The 26,019-nt window shown below is 37.9% G+C and overlaps 1 protein-coding gene across 1 annotated transcript in view; it reads right to left on the bottom strand.

The window, feature by feature from the left end:
- Nucleotides 1-26,019, bottom strand: part of LOC127619378 (kelch domain-containing protein 8B-like) — a 169,979-nt gene that overhangs the window by 41,117 nt on the left and 102,843 nt on the right. The window contains exons 2-3 of the mRNA XM_052092277.1: nucleotides 16,794-16,958; nucleotides 5,281-5,505 (exon numbers count right to left, since the gene is read on the bottom strand). Coding sequence (XP_051948237.1) covers nucleotides 5,281-5,505; nucleotides 16,794-16,958 — 390 coding nt within the window. The remainder of the gene's footprint in view (nucleotides 1-5,280; nucleotides 5,506-16,793; nucleotides 16,959-26,019) is intronic.

The following is a 26,019-nucleotide window of genomic DNA, read 5'->3' as shown; positions in this document are numbered from 1 at the left end:
GTGTGTCTGATTTTAACCTTTCTGAAGTTTGTGTAGTATTACATCAATGCAAGGGACAGAGGTTGGAGAAGTGGATTCTCCCAATGTGTCTAGTTTCTATATGAAAATGAAAATTTTCCAACCCATCCTGTTTCTTTTTATTTTCCCTCTTAAAAGTGGATATGAGCAGCAACTAGGGAATGACATTGTTACCAGTTATTTTAAGGTATGCAATGTCTAATGCTATTAAAGACTGTAATCTTCGCAGGGTCATCACCAGAACATTTAGAATTGGAAACAATATTAACTTACAGGCAAGCTACTAATATTTTATCAAAGCAATAACTACACCAGTATATCTTAATTAAACCCACTGCTATTTAATCCATTGTGGTCGAAACTGTTGAGTTTAAAAAGCTGGCGTTTAAAAATTTTCAAAATACGTTCCATAAAAAAAAATTATTTCACGCAACATACTGTAGGTTTCATTTAAAAACAATGATCCAAATTAACTATTTTTTATTTTATTATATTACGTCTCCATAATATGCCTATTAATAGTTATTATGGTGAATCGAGCAAGAAAATATGTGCATTTTGTTTTTCCATCGGCATGGAAGCCATCTAGACTAAAGTAAGCTTCTCCTGTCCCACTAATGTTAGTGTTTGGATTTGGTAGGAGAAACCGAACAGCATTTACAGAAAAACTTTATCACAGAGTGGCAATTGGACAAAATAAGAAGTGGATTGAGCGAGCTATATACAAGTGAAAATTAAACTATGAGTTTTATAATTTTATGCCTGACAAGCAATTTTGAGTGGTGAAAATATGTCACTTGGGAATGTACTGCCCACTATTGGCCATCCCTGGTGATGGTCCTGAATTTTGAAACTATCCTTATTGAAAATAAATGGAGTCGAAGAGTCGATTCCATCGACTCCAACGGCTGGAGTCGGGAATTGGAGTCGACTCCAAAAAACTCAAAATTGAACACCCCTATCTGTGATATTTTGTTAACGATGGAATGAAATTCATAAATTTTTAAGAGTTGACTTAAGTGTTCAAAAGGGTCAGTGTATTTAAAGCTGAAGTATGTAATTTCTGCGCCACTAGCGCCACCAAACGGAATTGCAAAAATAAACTATGTTTTCAAATCAGATTTCTGAATACACCCCTCATCGGTAGTTGTTTAAACAGTCATATAGTCCTGTCCCCAACACCATATGTTGAGTAACGTTGTTGGGGGCGGCTCTAAACGGGACCCTTAAAACAAACAGTTTTCGAGAAACTTAACCTGTGAATGGCTTACCTATAGTTGTCTCTGCATATTATGCAGGGATAGAAGAAAGTATTTTAACACTAATTATGTTACATGCTGGGAGTCAGTGTGTATGAGATTACCACATGTCACGGCTCATAGATAACACTTTGATCTCCTCAGACCCACCATAGAAATGATCACAACTTAAGGAACGGCAAACATTTTATGTCTACTGCAGTACATTTAATTTCCATGCAGGGAGACAGAACATTTTCAATGGCTCATAAACTCTCTCACAACTTGGCCAGTCAGAATAATGTTCACTAGCTATTGCTGAATTCTCTGTACACTGCATCATTGCTTACAGTGCTCAGGAGGAGGTGAATACATTGACAATGTGCCTCTGTTAATTTACACAAACACAGGAGATGGATTAAAAATAAGCATTTAATAAAGCCAGTGGACTGACTAAGCATTTTCACAAGGCCACACATTTAAAGTGATCACTTAGGAGTGAATGTTGTTATACTGGAGAAATGCTCCTGTTATCAAGCAGCGAAATTGAGAGATAAAGAGAAACAAATATATTTGCACCCTCTAGTGCTGTACACAACAACATATAAATCTTTCCCTGCCTGTCACATGTTGAGGCTGAAAACATTGAAGCTGAGCTGTCAGAGAGAGGAGGTTTAGCTCTCAACCATAGCAACAGAGATGGCGTGTGTGTGTGTGTGTGTGTGTGTGTGTGTGTGAGAGCGAGAGCGAGAGCGAGAGCGAGAGAGAGAGAGAGAGAGAGAGAGAGAGAGAGAGAGAGAGAGAGAGAGAAATTTAGTAGCTATGCACAAGTGATTAAGATCCCCAAACTGTGTGCACCAGAGATGCTCAGAGGGCCCTTTTGGTAATGCACAAGATAATATTTGTATATAATTGATCACAAATATAACTATTTGACATAAGTCAAATATTGTGATTTATTGACAAATATAATTTAAGCATTAACATTAGGGCTGTCAATCAATGGAACAATTAATTGAGTAAATTACATTGTATGTTGATTAATAATTCAAATTAATCACACATAATTGCATCTCGGTCCAACAGTCTGCAGGAATCCATTTTTAAATTGAGTTTGCCCAAGGTAGACTGGTGGGCATTCACACAGGACATGTTCTAGCCTTTGTGCTGCTTTATAGGAGATTAGTCACCAAACAAGAAAAATTCTGTTCTTATTTATTTGTGTTCATTTTCTAATGTGGAACACAAAAGGAAAAATTTAAATAAATATTCTGGACCATCTTTCAATACAATGGTATTTCATACAGACTTGCCTTAGAGCCTATAAAAATCTCTCTCTCTCTCTCACCACCATCCGCAGTCGACCTTTATCCCTCTCGGATTCTTAATTAGCCTGCTAAGGGACCAGGTGTGTAAAATCACGACCCGGCCCAGTCCTCCGCCCTGTCACAGTAGTCTATGCAGCCGTGGCCAAAAGTATTGGCAGTGACATAAATTTTGTGTTTTGCAAAGTTTGCTGCTTCAGTATTTGTAGATTATTTTTTCACATGTTTCTATGGAATACATGCTTATACTGGAAAACAATGATAAGCATTTCACAAGTTTTAAAGGCTTTTATTGGCAAAAACATTCAATATATACAAAGAGTCAATATTTACAGTGTTGACCCTTGTTCTTCATAACCTCTGCAATTCACTCTGGCATGCTGGATATCAGCTTCTATGCCAAATCCTGACTGATGACGATCCATTCTTGACTTAGTGCTTGGATTTGATCACAATTTGTGGGATTCTGCTTGTCCACTTGCCTTTTGAGGATTAAGATCCGGGGAGTTGCCTAGTCACGGATCCAAAATTTCAATGTAATGAAAATGCACGGATCATCACAAAATTACTCCTGTATCGTTGGGAGAAGTTGCTCTTGCAGGACATTTTGACACCATTCTTTCTTCATGGCAGTGTTTTTGGGCAGAATTGTGAGAGAGCCCACTCCCTTGGCTGAAAAGCAACCCCACACATGGATGGTCTCGGGATGCTTCACTGTTGGCATGACACAGGACTCACCTTTTCTTCTCCGGACTATCGATTTTCCAGATGTCCCAAACAGTCGGAAGGGGGCTTTATCAGAGAAAATAACTTTGACCGGTCTTCTGATGTCCAATCCTTGTACTTCCTGCAGAATTCCAGTCAGTCCTTGATGTTTTTCATGGAAAGAAGTGGCTTCTTTGCCGCCTTTCTTGACACCAGGCCATTGTCCAAAAGTCGTCGCCTTACTACGCATCAGATGCACTCACAATAACCTGCTGCCAATATTGAGCAATCTCTGCACTGGTGGTGACATGATTCCATAGCTGACTCCTCAGGAGGAGACAGTCCTAGTGATTGCTGGACACTCTGGGACGTCCTGAAGCATTCTTCACTGCAGTTGAACCTCTCTTCTTGAAGTTCTTGACGATCCGGTAAATGGTTCTTTCAGGTGCAATATTCTTTGCAGCAATTTCCTTGCATGTGAGGCCATTTTGATGCAAAGTGATGATGGTTGCACGTCTTTCTTTAGAAGTATCTATTGCTAACAAGAACACAATGATTGGAAGCACTTCTTCCCTCCTTTGATAGCAATCAGTCTGCTCTTATAATCCAATCAGAATGATAGTGAGATTTCACCTGACTAGTACTCGTTCACACTTTCCCAGGTGCTGCTGATATGATTAGTGAAATTATGTTGGCTTGTCATTTTGTGCCAGAGCCAAAAAAAACTGTGAAATTTGGGTTTTGTGATAAAGTTTTTTTGGCCAATTTAGCTTTTTTGCAATTTTTTAAAATGCACCTGATCACTCTACACAATAATCTAGACACAATGTGAATCAACACCACAACAAATGAAGCAAAAAAATGTGCGAAACACAAAATTGATGTCACTGCCACTACTTTTGGCCACGGCTTTACATCTTGTGTTTTATTCCAAAGGCATACGATGGCTGTGGGGAGAAACAATCTGAAATGTAGCTAACTTTTTAGTAAAAATCCTGAACGCCATTGGAAGTTCATGAGTGCAGGGCAGATTTTAAGCTCTGAACATGCTAGCCACTGTTAACAAGCTTCTCTCAAAGTGCTTTTGATTGTGCATATGATATTTTGGGTGTTTTTTAAGCTTTAAAGTGATTCACTATCAACTGCTATTGTATTGAAAAGACAAACCAGGATATTCATTAAAAATTATATTTTTGTGTTTCACATAAGAAAGAAAATCAAGAGGGTAAGATATTCCTTAAATTATTTCTCTTAAATTGCTTCTTAATTTACATCAGACATACATCTTGCCATTGCATCATATCTCACTGTTTTTGCTGGAGGAATGCTAATGGAAATTTTGATCATAATTTGGAACCAATCCTAAGTGGGATCAACCAAGTATCCTCTTAGAACCCATTTAGATTCCGCTGGATAAACTGATTTGTGTGTGTGTCTGTGTGTGTGTGTGAGCGTGTATTTGTCACTTTGTGGGGACCAAATGTCCCCATAAGGATAGTAAAACCCGAAATTTTTGACCTTGTGGGGACATTTTGTCGGTCCCCATGAGGAAAACAGCTTATAAATCACACTAAATTATGTTTTTTGAAAATGTAAAAATGCAGAAAGTTTTCTGTGAGGGTTAGGTTTAGGGGTAGGGTTAGGTTTAGGGGATAGAATATAAAGTTTGTACAGTATAAAAACCATTATGTCTATGGAAAGTCCCCATAAAACATGGAAACACAACATGTGTGTGTGTGTGTGTGTGTGTGTGTGTGTTTAATTTCAGTGTACTCATCTTGTTTGATCACATTTGGATTGATTCTAAATCATGATTAGAATTAGAAATTCCATTTGCAGTTATATTTATTACTCCAACAATGAAAAATGGCTTTGAGCTGACATTCCAACATTCACATTTATTTTGTGTATTGTTTTGTCAATAAGGCTTTGTTTAAATTGATTTAGGAAGAAGGCGAGAGAAATTGTTGCGAGTGAGTGTTCAATACGCTCACCCTGCTCATAATCGAATTCCTCCACAGTGGAGACGAAGTGAGGTCTGGAGTAGAAGTTGTGGGGTCCGGGTTGCTGGAGACCGCCCAGGCTGAAGAACGCCCTGTCGGTGGCAGCACAGCAGGAGAAGGCTCTGCGGCTGGGGATACACGGGTACCGTGTCCAGCTCTTCATCTCTAGGTCAAAGGCCTCAAATGCGGTAACTGGCAGCTTGCCCTGACGCCCACCTGTCGGACACAGGGAAAGTGAGAAGAGGATTAGAGGAGTGTTTGGAAAGATTGAGCTGGAGGGACAGGAGTGTGAGTGAGTGTGGGTGGGTGGTGCCTCTCTGATAGGACTCAGTAAGTGTGTCGCGTCTGTCCCTGCTGGGAGTCAGTATGTATGAGATTACCACATGTCACGGCTCACTGACAACACTTTGATCTCCTCAGACAAGCTGACAGCCAATTCCATTATTGGGTCTCTGACACACACACACACACACACACACACACACACACACACACACACACACACACACACACACACACACACACACACACACACACACACACACACACACACACGTTGTGTTTCCATGTTTTATGGGGACTTTCCATAGACATAATGGTTTTTATACTGTACAAACTTTATATTCTATCCTCTAAACCTAACCCTACCCCTAAACCTAACCCTCACAGAAAACTTTCTGCATTTTTACATTTTCAAAAAACATAATTTAGTATGATTTATAAGCTGTTTTCCTCATGGGGACCGACAAAATGTCCCCACAAGGTCAAACATTTCGGGTTTTACTATCCTTATGGGGACATTTGGTCCCCACAAAGTGATAAATACATGCTCACACACACACACGCAAGCATATACACACACACACACACACACACACACACACACACACACGCAGTCACACACAAGTCTGCATATAACAGCACATATACATAAAACATAATGCACATACAAATGCACAAAGACACACATTTACATTTATTAATTTAACAGATGCTGTTATCCAAAGGTATCCACACTGTGAAAGATTTTGCAAGACTGTATGATATACATCGTAGCCAAGACTTTGGTCCCAATCATCCCAGCTGGGTTTTATCTCATCTGGACATCACAGGATTAGTCACACTGTGCGACCGTGATACAAAATTTCGGGCACTGCCAGAACTTCACTAGAAGCTAAGATTCATCGCAAAGGCAATTATTTAGCCACTGGTGAACATTTCACACTATGCTATCAAAGACTTCAGATTTTTCACTATGAAATTATAATTTTTTTTACAATTCTTGAAATTTGTCTCAGACTGCAAAATCCTGGGCAAAATGTAACAGTGTCGGAGTAGGTGCCATATCTTATATGACTTAAATGAAAATAAGGCTGTGATGGACAGAAGTACAGTTAGTTCAATATGTAGTACTGCTCTATATGGATAGTGATCATTCAGCTGATAAAATAATGAAATTTTTTTTTACCACAAATTACACAAAGAAACCCAAGAAAAATTTATGAAAACTAGTCATGACTCAAGCCCCGGTCACGACACAACGCAACAACATGAAAGAATGTCATCTTATCTGTGATTAGATTTCTAAAGCTATGGCCAGTTGTGCAGTCCACCATTAAAGTTAAAGCAACAGCAGTAGGAATGCCCACTAGTAACTTAACAGTACAGGGACTAACAACAACAGGGACAATGTTGCTGCTTGTGTGAACAAGTCTTTACACTGTCAAAATGTTTTATCTGGTAACCAATAAAATTAATATGGTTACATCTACAATAACTGATTAAAGTAAACATTTTCAACTTTACTGTGCATGGCATATTGAACAAAATCTACTTTCTATTCCTCACAGCTTTGTTTTTGTTCATGTCAAATTAAACATGTCTGTCTAGCCTGACTGAGGTACTTACTGTACAACCAATAAAACTGCACAAGATCCTAAATCTCTCTGAAAAACAATTTATTAAGTGGAAAGTGTAGGTTTGTTTTACAGAGCGTATGTATATGAGAGTTCAGAACCCAACAAATGCTGTCACATTTCCAGGCACGACTTTTTTATATCTTTCCCGCATTCCTTCACTCACACTTTCTTCTCTTTTCTATGCATTCACAAAGTGACGGATCTACTCCCAGCACTGGCATTACTAAGAGCCCTCTGGGAAAAAGAACAGAGTCAGAGAAAAACACACACAAAAGAAAACAAACGCAGAAGGAAGAGAACCTGTTTGAGGAATAATGTGAAAGAGAAGACAGGACATGTAAATGCAATGACAAGAGAGTGTCATAGTAACAGAGGAAAAAGTGTCGTGAAATGGGCAGCATATAAAAAAACTATGTGCCAGTGAGGTTACAGCAGCCCATTTAAAGTGAGTTTGTTTTCCTGACTTTTTCTGCCCTTTCCCTAATTAACTTATTTGAATTCTTTCAGCCGTTTTGCCTTCAATCATTAATGCCACTACGGTCAAAATTGTGAAAAAGTAGCAGAGGAGAACAGGCAAATTAATAAGCGAATTGAAGAGAGATATGTGAAGGTGGAAGATAGAGTGATGGACCTGCTGAAAAACAACAACAACAGCTTAAACCAGCTAAAGACCAGCAAGGTTAGGAGACCAGCTGAAGAACAGCTTGGCCAGGCTAAGGGCATTTTCACACCTGGCTTGTTTGGAACATTTGTTTCAGAATCTAGTGTGTTTTCTCACATAGTTTGGTTCATTAAGGCAAATACTGTATGTACACAGCAATTACACTCAGACCTGCACCAAAACAATCGGTCCGAGACCACCTAGGCGAGGTAGTCTTGGTCCTATTGCAAACAAACTCTGGAGCAGTTTGCTTGAAGTGAGAATGCAATCCCACCAAACGGAACAACGAACCAATCAACATCCCTATAAAAACCATGAGCATACCTGAGGGATCTGCGGAAAATAAATCTGCAGGTCAGCAAGTCACTGTAATATGTAATATATGTGTGCTTGAATGTGCATGTGAGTGAGAAAGAGCTCTGTGACTGGGAGAATGGGCAATTTAACAACTCATATCCATCAAAGTGATCCAGCATGGCCAGGTTAGGAGACCAACTACACTAGCTCAAGACCAGCTTGGCCAGGCAAGGAGACTTGCTAGACCAGCTGCAGACAAGCATGGGCAGGCTAGGAGACCAACTAATAGTAGACCAGCATGGCCAGACTGGGAGACTATCCTAAGCCAGTTAAAGGTGCTATATGTAAGATTGACAACAAGCGTTTGAAATGGGTTGCCTGAATTACCCAACTCAGCATCCATTTTAAAGGATTTCTGGGTTTAAAGCTGTCTCGATCTTCCAAAGGCCATCTTCCAATATTTATCCTTGTTTTACTACGTCTCTGGTCATGGTGGTTTTTAGACGGATGACGAGGTTTTTTAGGTCGGGTGGAATCTCTTATCGCTGATCCAGTTCATTTGCTGGCTTCCATGACTGCAGCACACACTGTTTTTTGCCTGCAAACTAGTTCAAATCTGGCAACCCGGCAGTGGCGAAACACTATTGGGGAGTGGGCAGTGGGCGGTATTACGCAGGCCAAAACATAAACAGATATTCTAATAGCCCGGTATGGAAACTTAAATGAAAAGAAACTACAAAGTAGAATATACTGGATGTAGCATTGTTATTGTAGAAGCCGGTATTTCAACTTAGCATGTTTCCTAATTCTCTAATGACATATTATGGTCATTTTATGATTAAGCACAGTAAAAATATTACATATAGCACCTTTAAGACCAGTAAAACTTCAGAGGGGTTAATTTAAGCTGTTTCTTTTTCCAGCAGGGAGTACACACTCACACACTAAAGAGTGGCTGGTATTGGTCCAAACCCGAACACAGACAGATTTGAAGATAGACATCTGCTCTGTAGCCAGCCATGAATACACACTTGTGTGTGAAACATACACACATAAATGCAAACTATCCAAAATAATTATATTTACTGCCAGTGAATCAGGAAACAAAAAACAGAGTGCTTGAATAATACAGCATAAGTTTAAAAATATGGCAATGTGTGTTAGTACAGAAGATTTTTTTAAAGTAAAAATACTTTTCCCAGATGAATGTGCAGAGACAACTACAAGAAAGATATTCATAGGTTGTTTTCCCTGAGGAATGTAAACAATGTGGCCAATCTCTGCCACTTTCAACAATATTGCTGTTTATATGAACCAAGGAGGGCTATAATACCTGGTGAGAGCTATCTGTTAGGTTAGCAAATCTTTGCTCATGGACTCACATAACATTTTGAACCAATTTGACTAATCACACACTAAATATACACTTTACTTTTGCCCATGTTTATAACTGTTTGAAAGAATGTGAGATGCTAATCTGTCCTATTTAGTTGATTTCCATCTCTGATTAGCAGGCCACATGGAATCTGCTCCTGAAAAACTTCACAGATTTCTGATGAACTGAAACACCTGTCATTCAGTATGTCAAACTTCAACAGGTTTTTGTGTAATTGCGCAACACTCTTTATCTCTCTGTTTGAGTTTTACACGACAAAAGCTGCATTCCATTCAACTTGAAAATTCTGAATTTCTAACTTCCTACAAGGAAGATTGCAATGGGACGCCACTTGAATTCAGAGTTCGATCTTGGAAAATTGTGTGGAAAACTTTAACTCCAATTTCGCCGATACGCAAGCGCGTGATATCACACAAACATGTCAGCACCCAGGAAGATGCAAAAAGTTATTGATAAACATTAACTTTTATTTCATAATATTGATCAATGAGCCAATTTTCAACATTGCATGATATTAAAGCTTGTTTAACAAATGTTTGCAGGGACTCAAAACTTGTGTACAAAACTTGGTAAGTTTTAATCTCTTTTGATAATCGTACACCTGTAGAACAAATGCTAGCGTTGCAGCATTGTATATCAATTGGGTTGCTAGGAGATGTCTCTGGTGACACCTGCTGAGCTAAGATAACAGGAGCATTGCAGTTTTGTTTCCTGACATGTCATGCTCCGAGCATCTGACATTGGAATGCCTTTATTGTCAGAGATCGGATCTACAGTATCAAGAAGGAATATCCCACATCCAACTTTGAATGGAATGCAGCAAAAGTACAATCGAACATTTGATGGTAGATAGTGCCTGTAATACACGTTGCATGTCACCTCTGTCTTTCCGAGCATACATATACAAAACATCACATCCAGTTTTGATCCATTTTACGTGTAGGTATGATGGATGAAGCTGAGCTGCAATTGCACTATCTAGGTCTGTTAGTCTGACTTCTAAACATTTTACGAAAATAGTGTGATTTCATTTGGACTAAAGCATATGCATGACATTTGAAAAATGTACAGTAGTCTGACTGAAATCAAGCTTTTAAAGTGTATGATTTTTTTTACTGATTGACAAAGTTCTGCACATCCTCCCACCCCTTCAATGATTGTTAATTGAATATTTTTGCTAATTTGATTAAAAGTTTGGAAATATTGTACAGATTTTGCTTTTATGGAAATAAATGTGAACTTTTATTCACCAAAGTGGCATTCAACTGATCTCAAAATATAGTTAGGACATTAATAACATTTACTACAATTACTATTACAAGTAATTTGAAGAAAATGTTCAGAACTTCTTAAACTACTTCAAAGAGTTCTCATCAAAAATTACTCCACGTGCAGCAATGACAGCTTTGCAGATCTTTGGCATTCTAGCTGTCAGTTTGTCCAGATACTCAGGTGACATTTCACCCTCTTCCTGTTGCACTTGCCATAGATGTGACTTTTCACACAGCTTACACTCTAGCTGATCCCACAAAAGCTCAATGGGATTAAGACCCATAACACTCTTCCAATTATCTGTTGTCCAATGTCTGTTTCTTTACCCACTCTAAACTTTTCTTTTTCTGTTTCAAATGTGGCTTTTTCTTTGCAATTCTTCCCATAAGGCCTGCACCCCTGAGTCTTCTCTTTACTGTTGTACATAAAACTGGTGTCGAGTGGGTAGAATTCAATGAAGTTGTCAGCTGAGGACATGTGAGGCGTCTATTTTAGAGACTCTGATGTACTTATCCTCTTGTTTAGTTGTACATCTGGTCTTCTACATCTCTTTCTGTCCTTGTTAGAGCCAGTTGTCCTTTGTCTTTGAAGACTGTAGAGTACACCTATGTATGAAACCTTTTCAAGCAATGCATAGCCTTCATTCCTCATAACAATTATTGACTGACAAGTTTCTAGAGAAAGATGTTTCTTTGTTGCCATTGTTGACCTTAAGACATGCAAGTCTATTGCATACTGTGGCAACTCAAAAACAAACACAAAGACAATGTTAAGCTTCATTTAACGAACCAAATAGCTTTCAACTGTGTTTTATATTCTGGCAAGTGATTTTCTAGAACCAAATTAGCAATTTAGCATGATTACTCAAGGATAATTGTTGGAGTGATGGCTGCTGGAAATGGGGTCTGTCTAGATAAGATAAAAAATGACTTTTTTCAAATAGTGATGGTGCTGTTTTTTTACATCAGTATTGTCCTGACTATATTTTGTGATCAGTTGAATGCTACTTTGGTGAATTATAGTACCAATTTACTTCCGAAACAGCAAAATTTGTACATCATTCCAAACTTTTGGCTGCCAGTGTATAAGAAGAGTGTAGTACTTTCAGCTCCTTTTTACAATATTTAATCCTACAAATTTCACCCCAAAAATAATAAAGAAAATACACAAACAAGTCTGCAGATTCTATCTGGGCTTGACGATAAGCAAACCGAATGCTATTCTAAACCTTTAAGTCACTTCTAGCGACAGGTGAATTTCATTCACCTTAATGAAGACAACACCAGCCAAATAAACTTTCTCACAGCTTTAAACTCTCTCAGAGAATGTTCATTTTCCTTCACATTTGAATTAGTTCACACAGCGCTCCTGCCTGCACCAGAGGTAACAGTATTAGCACATGCAGCGGGGATCTTATTTTGGGGAGACAGCATGGTGCAATCAGGGTGATTTGTGATTGAGTGTCTGTGCTCAGTGATAGACCTTGTGGGGCGCATCCCAAACTAAATCTAAAGTAAATGAGCACTCTGTGATCCGGGCTCATTCCTCATATGCAGCCTTAATGTGATTCTGGTGCGGTTCTATTTGTGGTCCAGCAAATAAATAAATAACAGAATTATGTTTCTTAACTTCGATGTTTTCGCTGGGCAAATGATCCCCACTGGCAGTTTTGCAAAACTTTTAAATTCTCACTTTGTATCTAAAGTAAGACAAGCGAAACAAATGTGAGTAGACCTTTGAGCAAAAGTGAGGGAGAAAGATGAAACGAAGCTCTGTATGAATTATTCTCTGTGTTGTCAAATCAATAAGTCTAACCATTGAGACAAAACTGTGTAACGGTGCAGGTGAAGAATCATGAGAGTCCAGAGGGAAAATATTATCATTGTTGCTCCCTATTTTACTCAGTTCACCTCATTATATCATGCTTTCTAACAATTTAATAAGCATGCAAAGTTTTCAAGGTGGTTTGGCCTCTTGGTTTGCATAGTTCATAGTATGCAGACAAAAACAGCATATTCCATCGAGATTGCACCACTCTGTGCTTGAGAAAATAGAATTGAGTGTACAATAGTCTAGCGACAAATGCTCCCAGAAGTAAGATAAATCTGACAAAGCCTCCCTTTGGGAACATCAGAGGACATCCTCACTTGAGGTTTTATAAAAACAGTAAAAGTCCATGGTATGTCCTCATTTAAATAGCTAAGTAAACACTTGTGTGTGTGTGTTTAGGTAGAGGAGATTTAATGACTTCTAAAAGAGTGAGAGGGCAGCTGATCTTTGTGTCTGACGTGAGCAGGATGTCTCACAGTGCAGAGAGGTTAAAAAGAGGACAAACCTGCCAAAACAAGACCCCACAGAGACCACTCCACATGCTCATCTGCACCCATGTGCACAAACACATTCACACACATAGACACAACAAATACCTCCTGGACACATCGTTTAAAAAATTAAGATACATTCAGTTCACTCACAAGTCTCTTTTAGAGTCACACACATATAACATTATAAGCACGTTTGAATGCACATTCTTCACCGGCTATGCTTATAAGCTGACAACGTGGTGGTCATGCAAATGCAATGAACATAGTTCCTTTATCGGTGCAAGGTAGGGCTGGGCGATACAGCTAAAAAATGTATCATGGTATAATGTTTCATTTCATTTGGTATCAATAATTATTGATACATTTTAATAACCTTTTTTAAACAAACACCAGTAGAAAAAAGGTTTGAATTTAACCACTGTATTTGTAAATTACTCACTCTATTAATGCAAACAAAAAATTATTTTAGATTTAACAGTCAAAAACTAAATAAAATGTAAACAAATATCTTCTTTCTTATATCTTATATGAAGATTAAATACATAAGTGTTAAAGAAACTATTGAACTTAATAAATAAAATGTTACAAAAATCGTTTATAGGATTTCTCATAAGGCATTGTTGCCGAGTACCTCACCATCGTGGACTGCTTGTGGGTTGTTTGATGTGGCGAGGTAAATGTAGGTTGTGGCGGACGACATGCTGCATATTCCAAATGGTGGAAGCGGTTAAAGTGATGAAATAATTAGTTGCTTGTGTTTCTGTAATTGGCCGGGACGTTTTCTTTTTTTTTTTTTCAAAGCTTACACACAACGGTGTTCTGATGTTGGTTTACACACAACGGTGTTCTGATGTTGGTTTACACACAACGGTGCTCTGATGTTGGTCAGATGGAAAGAAACCAAAAAACTGCAACACTGTCGAGCTGATATATCCCTTTTTTATTCATAATCTCCTCATCACCGGCAGGCACGGCAGTCATTTTCGCATGTGTTCGTGTGTTCTGATGTCACATGGCGATGGCACAACTGAACCCCACAGCAATGCAACTTGTTATTGGCTGTTTGCTTGTCACTCGTAGCACGCTCCTTTATAAAGCCATATGATCCAGGGACGGCACATGCTTGAGGGTTGTTCATGCAACCAAACTTCATGTCTATTTACATTTGAATGCATTTAAATGAAACTATCGAGCGTTATACTGAACATTTTTAATATCGTTGTTAAACACTCCACCGGATTCCTCCTCCTTCCCGGGTTTCGGCACGAGTGTAAAGGGATTAAGGGAAAGGAGGAGGCGAGAGCTGGCTTAATAATATAAATAATAGTTTAATTAAGAACTGAAACAAACCAACATACACACATGATGGACATGCCTGTAAACGATCTCTCTCTTCTGCACCATCTTCCGCAGTCGGCCTTTATCCCTCTCGGAGGCTTGATTAACCTGATAAGGGACCGGGTGTGTAGAATCACCACCCGCCCCCGGCCCCGCCCTCTGCCCTGCCACAGGCAGTATGTGCAGGTCTGTGTCTAATATCTGCAAATATTAACCCTATAAAGCTGTGCGTATCATATTTCATAAACTATTTTCTAAAAGCTCATATTCATCATAAATGGTAAATGGTCTGCTCTTATATAGTGCTTTTTTAACCTTATCGGTTTTCAAAGCACTTTACACTGTGACTCATTCACCCATTCACACACACACACACACACACACACACTCACACACCAATGACGGCAGAGCTGCCAAGCAAGGCACTAGCCTGCCATTGGGAGCAACTTGGGGTTCAGTGTCTTGCCCAAGGACACTTCGTTATGTGAAATCGTGTGGGCCAGTAACCGCCAACCCTGCGATTAGTGGCCAACCTGCTCTACCACCTGAGCCACAGCCACCCCATAAGTATTTTACTGAAACCCTCTTGTATGCAATACAGTGCATCGGGAAAGTATTCACAGCGCTTCACTTTTTCCACATTTTGTTATGTTACAGCCTTAGACAAGTGTGTGCCCTTCCAAATCATGTCCAATCAACTGGATTTACCACAGGTGGACTCCAATCAAGTTGTTGAACCATCTCAAGGATGATCAGTGGCAACAGGATGCACCTGAGCTCAATTTTGAGTGTCATGGCAAAGGCTGTGAATACTTATGTACATGTGATTTTTTATTTTGTAATAAATTTGCAAAGATTTCAAACAAACTTCTTTCATGTTGTCATTATGGGGTATTGTTTGTAGAATTTTGAGGAAAATAATTAATTTAATACATTTTGGAATAAGGCTGTAACAACAAAATGTGGAAAAAGTGAAGCGCTGTGAATACTTTTCGGATGCACTGTATATTAGATGTCTACTGCCTCCCAGTGAACGTTCTGTACTTCTGGAAGTAAAAGACCTTGAAAAATGGTCACCTAAAATGATCGCCTTCATATTTTTATTCACATGTCTTTTTTGTCTAAATCTTTGCTGATTTTGATAAAGTAAAAGTAACAATAATGCTTATTATCTCTTAAAGAGAGAGAAAGAGAGAGAGAGAGAGAGATCTCTTGTGACACTCTTGACTCAAGAGATGTTTCACAGCTGCATTGAAAACCAGTATTTACCCCCGGGTCAGATTGGAATCGAACATAATAGGTGTAGCAAAAACTTTGACATTCCATAAATCTAAACAAATATAATAAAAACCTAAAAATGTTTTTTATCATATTCATTTGGTCAAAGTTGAGGCATTTTGACCGAACTTAAGATTAATTCCAATCAAGTTTTCAGTGTTTTTAACTCTTAAACATTTTTGGAGTAATCAGTGTATTGGTGTGCATGTAAACTTTAATTTGAGCTCATTTAGACTAAAATTTAGCCACATACTGTATAGTCTCTGCCGCTTTCATTCTTTATCTCAACACACACACACACATCCCTCAGCATAAAACAGGCTGCCGATGGCAATAATTGGCAGTTGAGGCATGTGGCTCTTTAAAGGACAGACAGACTGTGTGAGGGAGGACCTGCAGTGCAGGCTGCCATTTAATGTTCCTTTGTGATTTCTTACACTAAGGTAAGAACAGAACAGTTCAGCTGTTAAGCGCAAGGTCCATGCAGCATATTGCAGAACAGATTTCAGTTCCTCTTACTGAAAAATAAGTCCACTCCAAAGTTCTTATGACATTATTTTCATGTTGATAATATACATTTCCACCCAAATCTCTCATTACTACAACGTGAAAAAAGATTTACATTACTGATCAGTCATATGGTACTACATCGCCATACCATATGCTACCACGATGTACACTAACAATTGCAATTCACAAAACTTTACAATTTAAGTGTCATTATAAAGTAATAAAATGTATCTGCATTGTAATCATATATCATTATCATCATTAGATTTTCTCGCAATACAGTTAGTTACAGTCCATGAAAATAATGTCAAAAATATAATGTCCACTATTTTTTTCATTAGATTTTTGTGGTGAAATATGACCCAGACATATATTGTTTTCATGAGATTTGGCCATTTAGTTATCTTAATAAGTTGCATATGCAGTATTTTAATTTCACTTGGTGAGATTGAGATTTATGAGACTTGACTGCTTTACTCTGATTAGACAAAGAGAACACATGCTCTTACCAAGAACATAGATCTTGTTGCCACGCAGGAAGGAGAATGCTCCATAGCGGGGGGTGGGCATGGAGGTGAGGGGCAGCCATTGGTCCTTTGCTGGCTCATATATCCTCACTGTGGCCTGAGGGGTTGTGTCTGCACCCATCCCGCCCAATGCATACACCTTGCCATCTGAGAGGGACAAAGAGAGAGTGAGTCTTCAATTATTAGGAAAATCTCTTTCTAAGGTTCCCCTTTCTCTTTTAAACAAATTAATAAAAAACAAATTAGTAAATGACATGAACGAAAGTGAGGCACTAGCAGTCAGAATTAGAAATGTCTCTCAGTGTGCTGGAGTGGAGAAGTCTACTTAAATTCCACCTCTAAACCATACTCTCACATTTATTCTGTTCCCCTATGGGAACTGAACATTAAATTAGTATTTGTTCCCATGACTGACCTTAACTTTGTGAACTTCCCCACAAACCTTTCTTAAATATATGGGATACAATTTTTCTAATTTTCAGCTAAATTCCAAAAACCCATAACACATTCCTCAAAACTATAAGAACAAAGCACACACATAAGACAAAATATCTATTCAAAATCTTGAACTTTATGCAGAGTTTGCCTTCAAATGGCTCATAAACCATAAAACCAAACTATTCACTCAAAAGTCATACTCAAAGTGAACATTCGTGTTAGACACAATGAGCACAAGATTTGATTCATGTTTGTTGCAAAAGATTCAGATTTTTTAACAAATGTGTTTTTTTAGTGGGAAAATAATCTGATATTACAAAATTGACAGTCACTTTATTTACATTTTGAAAGTCAAATTTGCAATAACCACCAGCAAGTGTGCATAGGCCTCATTATTATATATTATTTAGGAGTTGTCTATCTGTGTAATCTGTGTCTATGTACAGATAGAAATGTGGCAATAGAATTTCATGTATGACAACCGATTCTGACTCTTTGGCCTAACAACAAGGGATGTACCTCCTAAATGACAGGCCTGAATATTGTAAAAGTAATATCATATAGGGATATCATATGGAGGTGAGGGGGAGGATTGAGTTCTTTAAGTTTTCGTTTTTTTTGCGGATGAGAGGATTGCTATAGTGACTGTCAAGCTCCAAAAGCACATAAAAGCAGCATAAAAGTCATCATATCACTCTTGTTTTTTGGGTAGTTTTGGGTGAGGAACAGACCGAAATTGAAGTGTTAATTAATGTCTTCAGCCATTCGCATCTAGCTCCTGCACAAATACATCTTTGCTTATATAAGGACAGCATAGCGAGCGCACCTGACACCATATAATAAACGTCTTGGGCCGCCGTGCAGGGTGCCATGCATAAATATAAACAAGGCTTAAAGGGTTAGTTCACCCAAAAATGAAAATGTTCCCACAATTTACTCACCCTCAAGCCATCCTATTTGTATATGACTTTCTTATTTCAGCCAAACACAATCGGAGTTATATAAAAAAATATGCTGGCTCTTCCTAGCATTATTATGGGAATGAATGGTCCCTTAGATTTCAAAGCCCAAAAAAGCACATCCATCCATCCATCAAAAAAGTAATCCATATGGCTCCAGGGGGTTAATAAAGGCCTTCTGAATCGAAGCAATGCGTTTTTGTAAGAAAAATATCCATATTTATAACTTAATTATATAGTTTAACACTATAAACACTGGCTTCCAGTAATGGCCGTCCATTATACACAACACATTTTTTTATTGTGTGAATGTGAATAAGATTTGAGAATGGGTCTTCAGCACCACCCAATATGATGGATTTTGAATGCTAGTGCTTTCTTCACCAGCACATGGTGTAAAAATGGGGAATTTGAAATTTATGCGAAACAGAAATGGTGTTTATAGATTATTAAAAAAATCATTAGAATGAATTATTAGACTCTAATAGAGTCTAATATTTATGTTCACTTGACCATGATCAGAAGATTTTAGTGGGATATACGGAGCACTTCAATATGGTAACAATGGATATTCAACAAATAGGCTAAACAACTATAACACAGTGTTGTATAAAGTATCCATTTGTCATACTTGAGCAAATGTAAAGATACCTTCATGGAAATTGGCTCAAGTAAAAGTTAAAGTAGCTCATGAGAAAACGACTTAAGTAAAAGTATTTAAGTACCTGATATTAAATGTACTTAAGTATCAAAAGTACAAGTAAATCGCATAAATTACAGAACAGTTCATTAAACACAAGGCAACTTATTTGATTGGCGGTGCTCATAATTTACTCACCCTCAAGCCATCTCAGACATATATGACTTTCTTTCATCTGCAGAACACAAAGATTTTAGAAGAATATTTCAGCTCTAAAAGTTCATTCAATGCAAGTGAATTGTGGCCAGACATTTCAAGCTACAAAAAGCACATTAAAGGAGCATACATTTATCCATACTACTGCAGTAGTTAAATCCATTTCCTCTGAAGCGATTCAGTTGGTTTTGGGTGAAAACAAACCAAATTATAACTAATTTCCACTGTATATCTTGCCATTGCAATCTCTAGGCATGATCATGATTTCAAGCTTGATTTCACTTTCTAGTGCTTGATGCATAGGGAGTGTAATCAAACTTGAAATACTGATTGCCAAGAAGACTGCTAATGTCAAAATTTATAGTCAAAAAAGTAGTTATATTTTGGTTTATTCTCAACCAAAAACCAATTTAATCAGTTCAGAAGACATTGATGAAACCACTGGAGTCTTATGGATTACTGCATGTGTGAGCTTTTTGGAGATTTGAAGGACTGGACACCATTCACTTACATTGAACTGAACTACATAACAGCAATATTCTTCTGAAAATCTTTTTTTGTTTGTGTTCTGCAGAGACTAAATGTCACATATCTTGGATAGAATGAGGGTGAGAAAATAATGAGAGAATTTTCATTTTTAAACGAACTACCCCTTTAATGGCACATTCAAGTCACATCAGAATTATCATATTTATGGGATTATGGGGCCATTAAGCAACCACTCAGAACACCCTGGCAACTGTATAGCAATGTGCTGAAACACAGTTAAAACAACAGCATAGCAACAACCTGACAACCACCCAGAACACCCTGGCAACTGTATAGCAATGTGCTGAAACAGTTAAAACAACAGCATAGCAACAACCTGACAACCACCCAGAACACCCTGGCAACTGTATAGCAATATGCTGAAAACAGTTAAAACAACTTAACAGCATAGCAACAACCTGACAACCACATAGAATACCCTGTCAAGTGCAAAGCAATGTGCAAAAACACAGAAAACAACTTAGCAACAGCATAGTAACAACCTGGAAACCACATACTGTAGCAATGCGCTAAAACACACAGCAGAGATCACCTTGATAACTGCATAGCACACCCTAGCAACCATCCAGAAACCCCTAGTTACCACATACTGTAGCATAAATGTACTACAAAGCAAATATAACACATAAACCAACAGAAAACTAGTTTTGCTTCGGCAAAGACCATTCACATCTTCATAACAAAATAAATACTGTTGGACATTTTCTTGAGCGCTGGTATTAGTCAAACGCATCGTGCCTTGTTTAAATGTAAAATGTGAATGCATGTGACTGACTTTTATATGAACATGTCTCCTGGAAAGGCGGAACACTGATCGCACATAACATCATTATTTTACAGCTTTCATAACGTTTAAGCCTACATTTAGAAATTTAATTAGACGAAAAATAAAATTAACTCACATGATCAGTTTCTTGTCTTCCCCAGAGGAGACTGAGGATGGAACACGTAATCTGGCGCGTTTCGCTTGTGATTTTGATTCAGATTTGTGATTCGCTAATCATTTAGACCGCTTTTTAAATCTATTTGTTCAGTTCAAATGAATCCAATTTAAAAGATTCCATTCAAATGATTCTTTCAACCAATCATCCATCACTATCGCCGATCTGCATGCAATTTTTGCACCTACTGCTGTTATGTTTTTTTTTTTTTTTTCAGTCGCAAAATTATTGAAGGTGTCTGGTGAAATTTATCAGAGTAAAAGTATAAATTTTCTCTTCAAAATGTATAAAAGTGAAAGTATTTGTATTTTTGGATATGGTGTATCCATATCCACTCTATGGTCTCTTCACAGCGTGATCAGCACCATAGTCTCAACTCCGCTTCAGAAATCAACTACTAGACTGGTCTCACAGAATCATCTTACTATACCTACATTTTTGTAAAATTATTTTACAAGGCTCGTTTTACATATTGCAGAAGTGTAAAAACACTAGATGCGCCACAACAACAATGAATTGTATTCACTTTCACTCAACTCACAAGTAAAACAGCTAATTAAAAGTTCATAAACACTTTTCACCCTGTTTCCCACACAATGCTATGTTATGGTATTAAACACTTAAGTACGAGAAATTTGTGGGATAGATTAGCTGATAGAGCGTTGCACTGGTGATGCAAAGGACCACAGTACAAGACCTGAAAAGCATATGAGCATCACAAAATGACGTGGTTCCATTAGCAATTGTGTTTAAATCAGTTAGATTTAGTTTTAAGGTTTAGGGTAGGTTAAAGTGGGTATAACATTAACCTTAAAAACATCAACATCAGCAGCAACATTATCTCGCTTTTAGTGCCACACAGTGCACTTTTTTTTACCTTGGAACTTCCAATGTAATGAACCATACAATGTCATTTTGCAAAAATGTTGCCACAGTCAATTTTCATGAAATCAGGTTGGAAATAAGGCCCCACTATGCAGTCCATTGTCAATAAAGCAATGACAATGAGCATTGGTTTGCTTTTAATTGACACAGACAATAACTCTTCCCTAAGTTTATACAGTAATGCACTTACAACGGATTTGTAATGGATCACAAATGTACTTAAAATCGATCTCTCCCAAATTCAACTTAAAACAAACCAAACCATAAAACTGAGAATGGCTGCACTTTGTGAGCTCTATCAAGCATTATGATGTCATGTATATTCTTCATGTGTCATTTTAAGGGTATACCCATCTAAAAAAAAACAGCTTAAACCAGTCTAAAATGGTTTGCAGGTCTTAGCTGGCTTAGGCTTGTCTTAAATTGGTCTTCAACCTCTAACCTTCTGAGAAGTGCCAAAACCCCTCTAAAACCAGCCAACAGACCAGCTTGACCAAATGGGAAACCAGTTAAGACCAGCGAACCAGCTAAGGCTGGAGAATTTTTTTGTTAAAGTAAGCATTATTCCTAATCTATAATGTCTCCTAACCCTTGAATTTTTCCCTCAGTTTATAGTAAAATCCAAGATGATGTACACTACCCAATTTGTCCATCATTTACTACTATAGGTATTCTGTGTGACCTTCATTTCTCTACACACCAAAACACTGTTTTTCTCAAAACATTGTGTTTCTCTAGGGCATTCACTCTAAAATTACTTCTATTTCAACCAAAGTCCTGACACTGTCACTATCATAAATTCAAGAGGACGAGGTAGGGAATGAGACAGAGAAAGTGTAAGCTTGTTCATAAATGCTAAATAATGAAACGCTGGAGGTGTGACTATACTCAAAAGATCATGAACACCAATATGCACTTCCATTCCAAAAATCATTCTGAGGTGCCTTGATGAGCACCAATGATGGGTCTAGTTTGATTTTATAATCTTTGACATGTTCAAGATTGTGTAAAGCATGAGAGCGATAAAGACAGAAAAAGAGTAGTACACAAATATCACACTCTAAACACAGCAAAAAAAACTGACATATGGCTTTAAAAGCAAATTCCAAACATAATGTATAAACACACACACAGACACACACACACACACACACACACACACACACACACACACACACACACACACACACACACACACACACACAAACACAAACACACACACCAAATTAATCAGCTTTTATTAGGCTACTGATTTGACTGAGTAGTACACAGACTTTACAAATTTACCAAAAGTACTATTCATCTCTTTAAGGGTAAAACTTTTTAATGAGGGGAACATTTTTGGAGTGTGACTGCTTCTTTGTCACAGCTAGTCCCTGAAGCAATAATATAACATAACAGGTCATACTGTATATTTTATACAAATTAAACACAAGTCAGCTGTATTACTTTGGAAACAGTTTCTGTTCTTTCTAATAGATCTGATCCATTCTTTAAATTTCCTAGAGGAGTTCATCTCTCCTCTCAGTATCAGCATTTATTCTCTTCACATTTTATTGCAGTACCACTCAAGAAGTAAAACTACATTGCATGTTGTTAGAGTATATACACTGATCAGATTAAAACCACCTGCCTAATAATGTGTAGGTCCCCCTCATGGAGCCAAAACAGCGCATCTCATAAATGTTGTGGCTGATCGGTGTGTGTGTGTGTGTGTGATATATATATATATATATATATATACAGGTCCTTCTCAAAAAATTAGCATATTGTGATAAAGTTCATTATTTTCCATAATGTAATGATAAAAATTAAACTTTCATATATTTTAGATTCATTGCACACCAACTGAAATATTTCAGGTCTTTTATTGTTTTAATACTGATGATTTTGGCATACAGCTCATGAAAACCCAAAATTCCTATCTCAAAAAATTAGCATAACAACCATCTTACTGTACATTATCCTTTACGTAACACCCTGGATCGGTAAAAAAACCATGCAATCCACCCAAATATGTGTATGAGTCAAACATTCAGTGGTGTGGAAAGTATGTATGCCACAAGCTGGCAGCTCTATAACTAGTCATAAATGTCATTAGGGGGCTCTGGGAATGCTAATCTCAAAGCACAGTAGGGGTTTGCAATCAAACATAGGCAATATACAGAGCAAATCATGTTTACTCAAGCCTCCATCCAGCAGCTGTTTTCTACAATCAATCTAAAACTTCATCCACCCACCATTTCTCCCCTCTGTGTTAGGGTTGAACGATATACCGGTACTAAATAAATATCATGATACCAAACAATTTTAAACAGTACAATATTATCTTGTTGTTAATTTCAGTACCATATTAAAGTATGCTGCCATTAGCAAAATGTAATGTAATGTGAGAGTTTTGAGATGAAATCAAAGACCATTTGAAAATAATAATAAAAAGCATCTATATGGCCAAGTGTGATCATTAAACAGAAGGAGGATGTAATTTAATTAAATAATAAAGTCACATGTGCCTCTCTGCATAGTCATCTCCTTCACAAACACACACACACACAGACACGCACACACAGGCACGCACACACACAAATACACACACTACTAAACTTGATTTTCATGCAGTGTGTCTAATAGTATCCATCTGCAGAGCTACAGATAAGTGTGTTGAGTATAAACGGCTGTGAACTCTGACATGAACTCTTTCTCCATTGCAGCTTGGAGATTTCAGCTAGTGAGTCGCGGGAAGCTCTATATAACGAACCCTTCACAAACAGGAAGAACTTAAAAGATCTTTCAAAATAAACATCCTGATGAAATGAGAGCTCTATTCAACCAGATGCATGAAATTGTAGACATTATGACAGAAAACAATTTGACCAGTATAAAAGTGTATTATTCAAAGCAGTCGCAATAATACTCATAGTAACTATAATATTAAATGGTTATATTATTAGAATTATTATCTGTGAGCAATATCACATAAGCAGGTGTACTGAATAACAGCATGTTGTGATTCAGCCATGGCAGCCTTTTGCCTCTGGTAATCATATTGTTTTCATTTAATGTTGTCATGAATACTGTAAAGCTTTTGCATCTTTTGCTTTGCATCTTTTTTTAAATGATATATATGTACATATATGTATATATATATATATATATATATATATATATACTAGAATATATAAATAAAAAATATATATAAAAAGATATATATATATATATATATATATATATATATATATATATATATATATATATATATATATATATATATACATACATACACACACATACAGTATCTCACAAAAGTGAGTACACCCCTCACATTGTTGTAAATATTTGATTATATCTTTTCACGTGACAACACTGAAGAAATGACACTGCTACAATGTAAAGTAGTGAGTGTACAGCTTGTATAACAGTGTAAATTTGCTGTCCCCTCAAAATAACCCAACACACAGCCATTAATGTCTAAACCGCTGGCAACAAAAGTGAGTACTCCCCTAAAATTTCCAAATTGGGCCCAATTAACAATTTTCCCTTCCCGGTGTCATGTGACTCGTTAGTGTTACAAGGTCTCAGGTGTGAATGGGGAGCAGGTGTGTTAAATTCGGTGTCATCTCGCTCACACTCCCTCATACTGATCACTGGAAGTTCAACATGGCACCTCATGGCAAAGAACTCTCTGACGATCTGAAAAAAAGAATCGGTGCTCTAAATAAAGACAGCCTAGTCTATAAGAAGATTGCCAAGACCCTGACACTGAGCTGCAGCACGGTGGCCAAGACCATACAGCGGTTTAACAGGACAGGTTCCACTCAGAACAGGCCTCGCCATGGTCGAACAAAGAAGCTGAGTGCACGTGCTCAGCGTCATATCCAGAGGTTGTCTTTGGGAAATAGACGTATGAGTGCTGCCAGCATTGCTGCAGAGTTTGAAGGGGTGGGGGGTCAGCCTGTCAGTGCTCAGGCCATATGCCGCACACTGCATAAAATTGGTCTGCATGGCTGTCATCCCAGAAGGAAGCCTCTTCTAAAGATGATGCACAAGAAAGCCCGCAAACAGTTTGCTGAAGACAAGCAGACTAAGAACATGGATTACAGGAACCATGTCCTGTGGTCTGATGAGACCAAGGTAAACTTATTTGTTTCAGATGGTGTCAAGCATGTGTGGCGGAAACCAGGTGAGGAGTACAAAGACAAATATGTCTCGCCTACAGTCAAGCATGGTGGTGGGAGTGTCATAGTCTGGGGCTGCATGAGTGCTGCCGGCACTGGCAGTTCATTGAGGGAACCATGAATGCCAACATGTACTGTGACATACTGAAGCAGAGCATAATCCCCTCCCTTCGGAGACTGGGCCACAGGGCAGTATTCCAGCATGATAACGACCCCAAACACACCTCCAAGATGACCACTGCCTAGCTAAAGAAGCTGAGTGTGAAGGTGATGGACTGGCCAAGCACGTCTCCAGACCTAAACCCTATTGAGCATCTGTGGGGCATCCTCAAACGGAAGGTGGAGGAGCCCAAGATCTCAAACATCCACCAGCTCTGTGATGTCATCATGGAGGAGTGGAAGAGG

Source organism: Xyrauchen texanus, chromosome 25 (genome assembly GCF_025860055.1).
Source record: "Xyrauchen texanus isolate HMW12.3.18 chromosome 25, RBS_HiC_50CHRs, whole genome shotgun sequence".
Taxonomy (NCBI): Eukaryota; Metazoa; Chordata; class Actinopteri; order Cypriniformes; family Catostomidae; genus Xyrauchen; species Xyrauchen texanus.
This window is presented reverse-complemented; position numbering and strand designations above follow the sequence as displayed.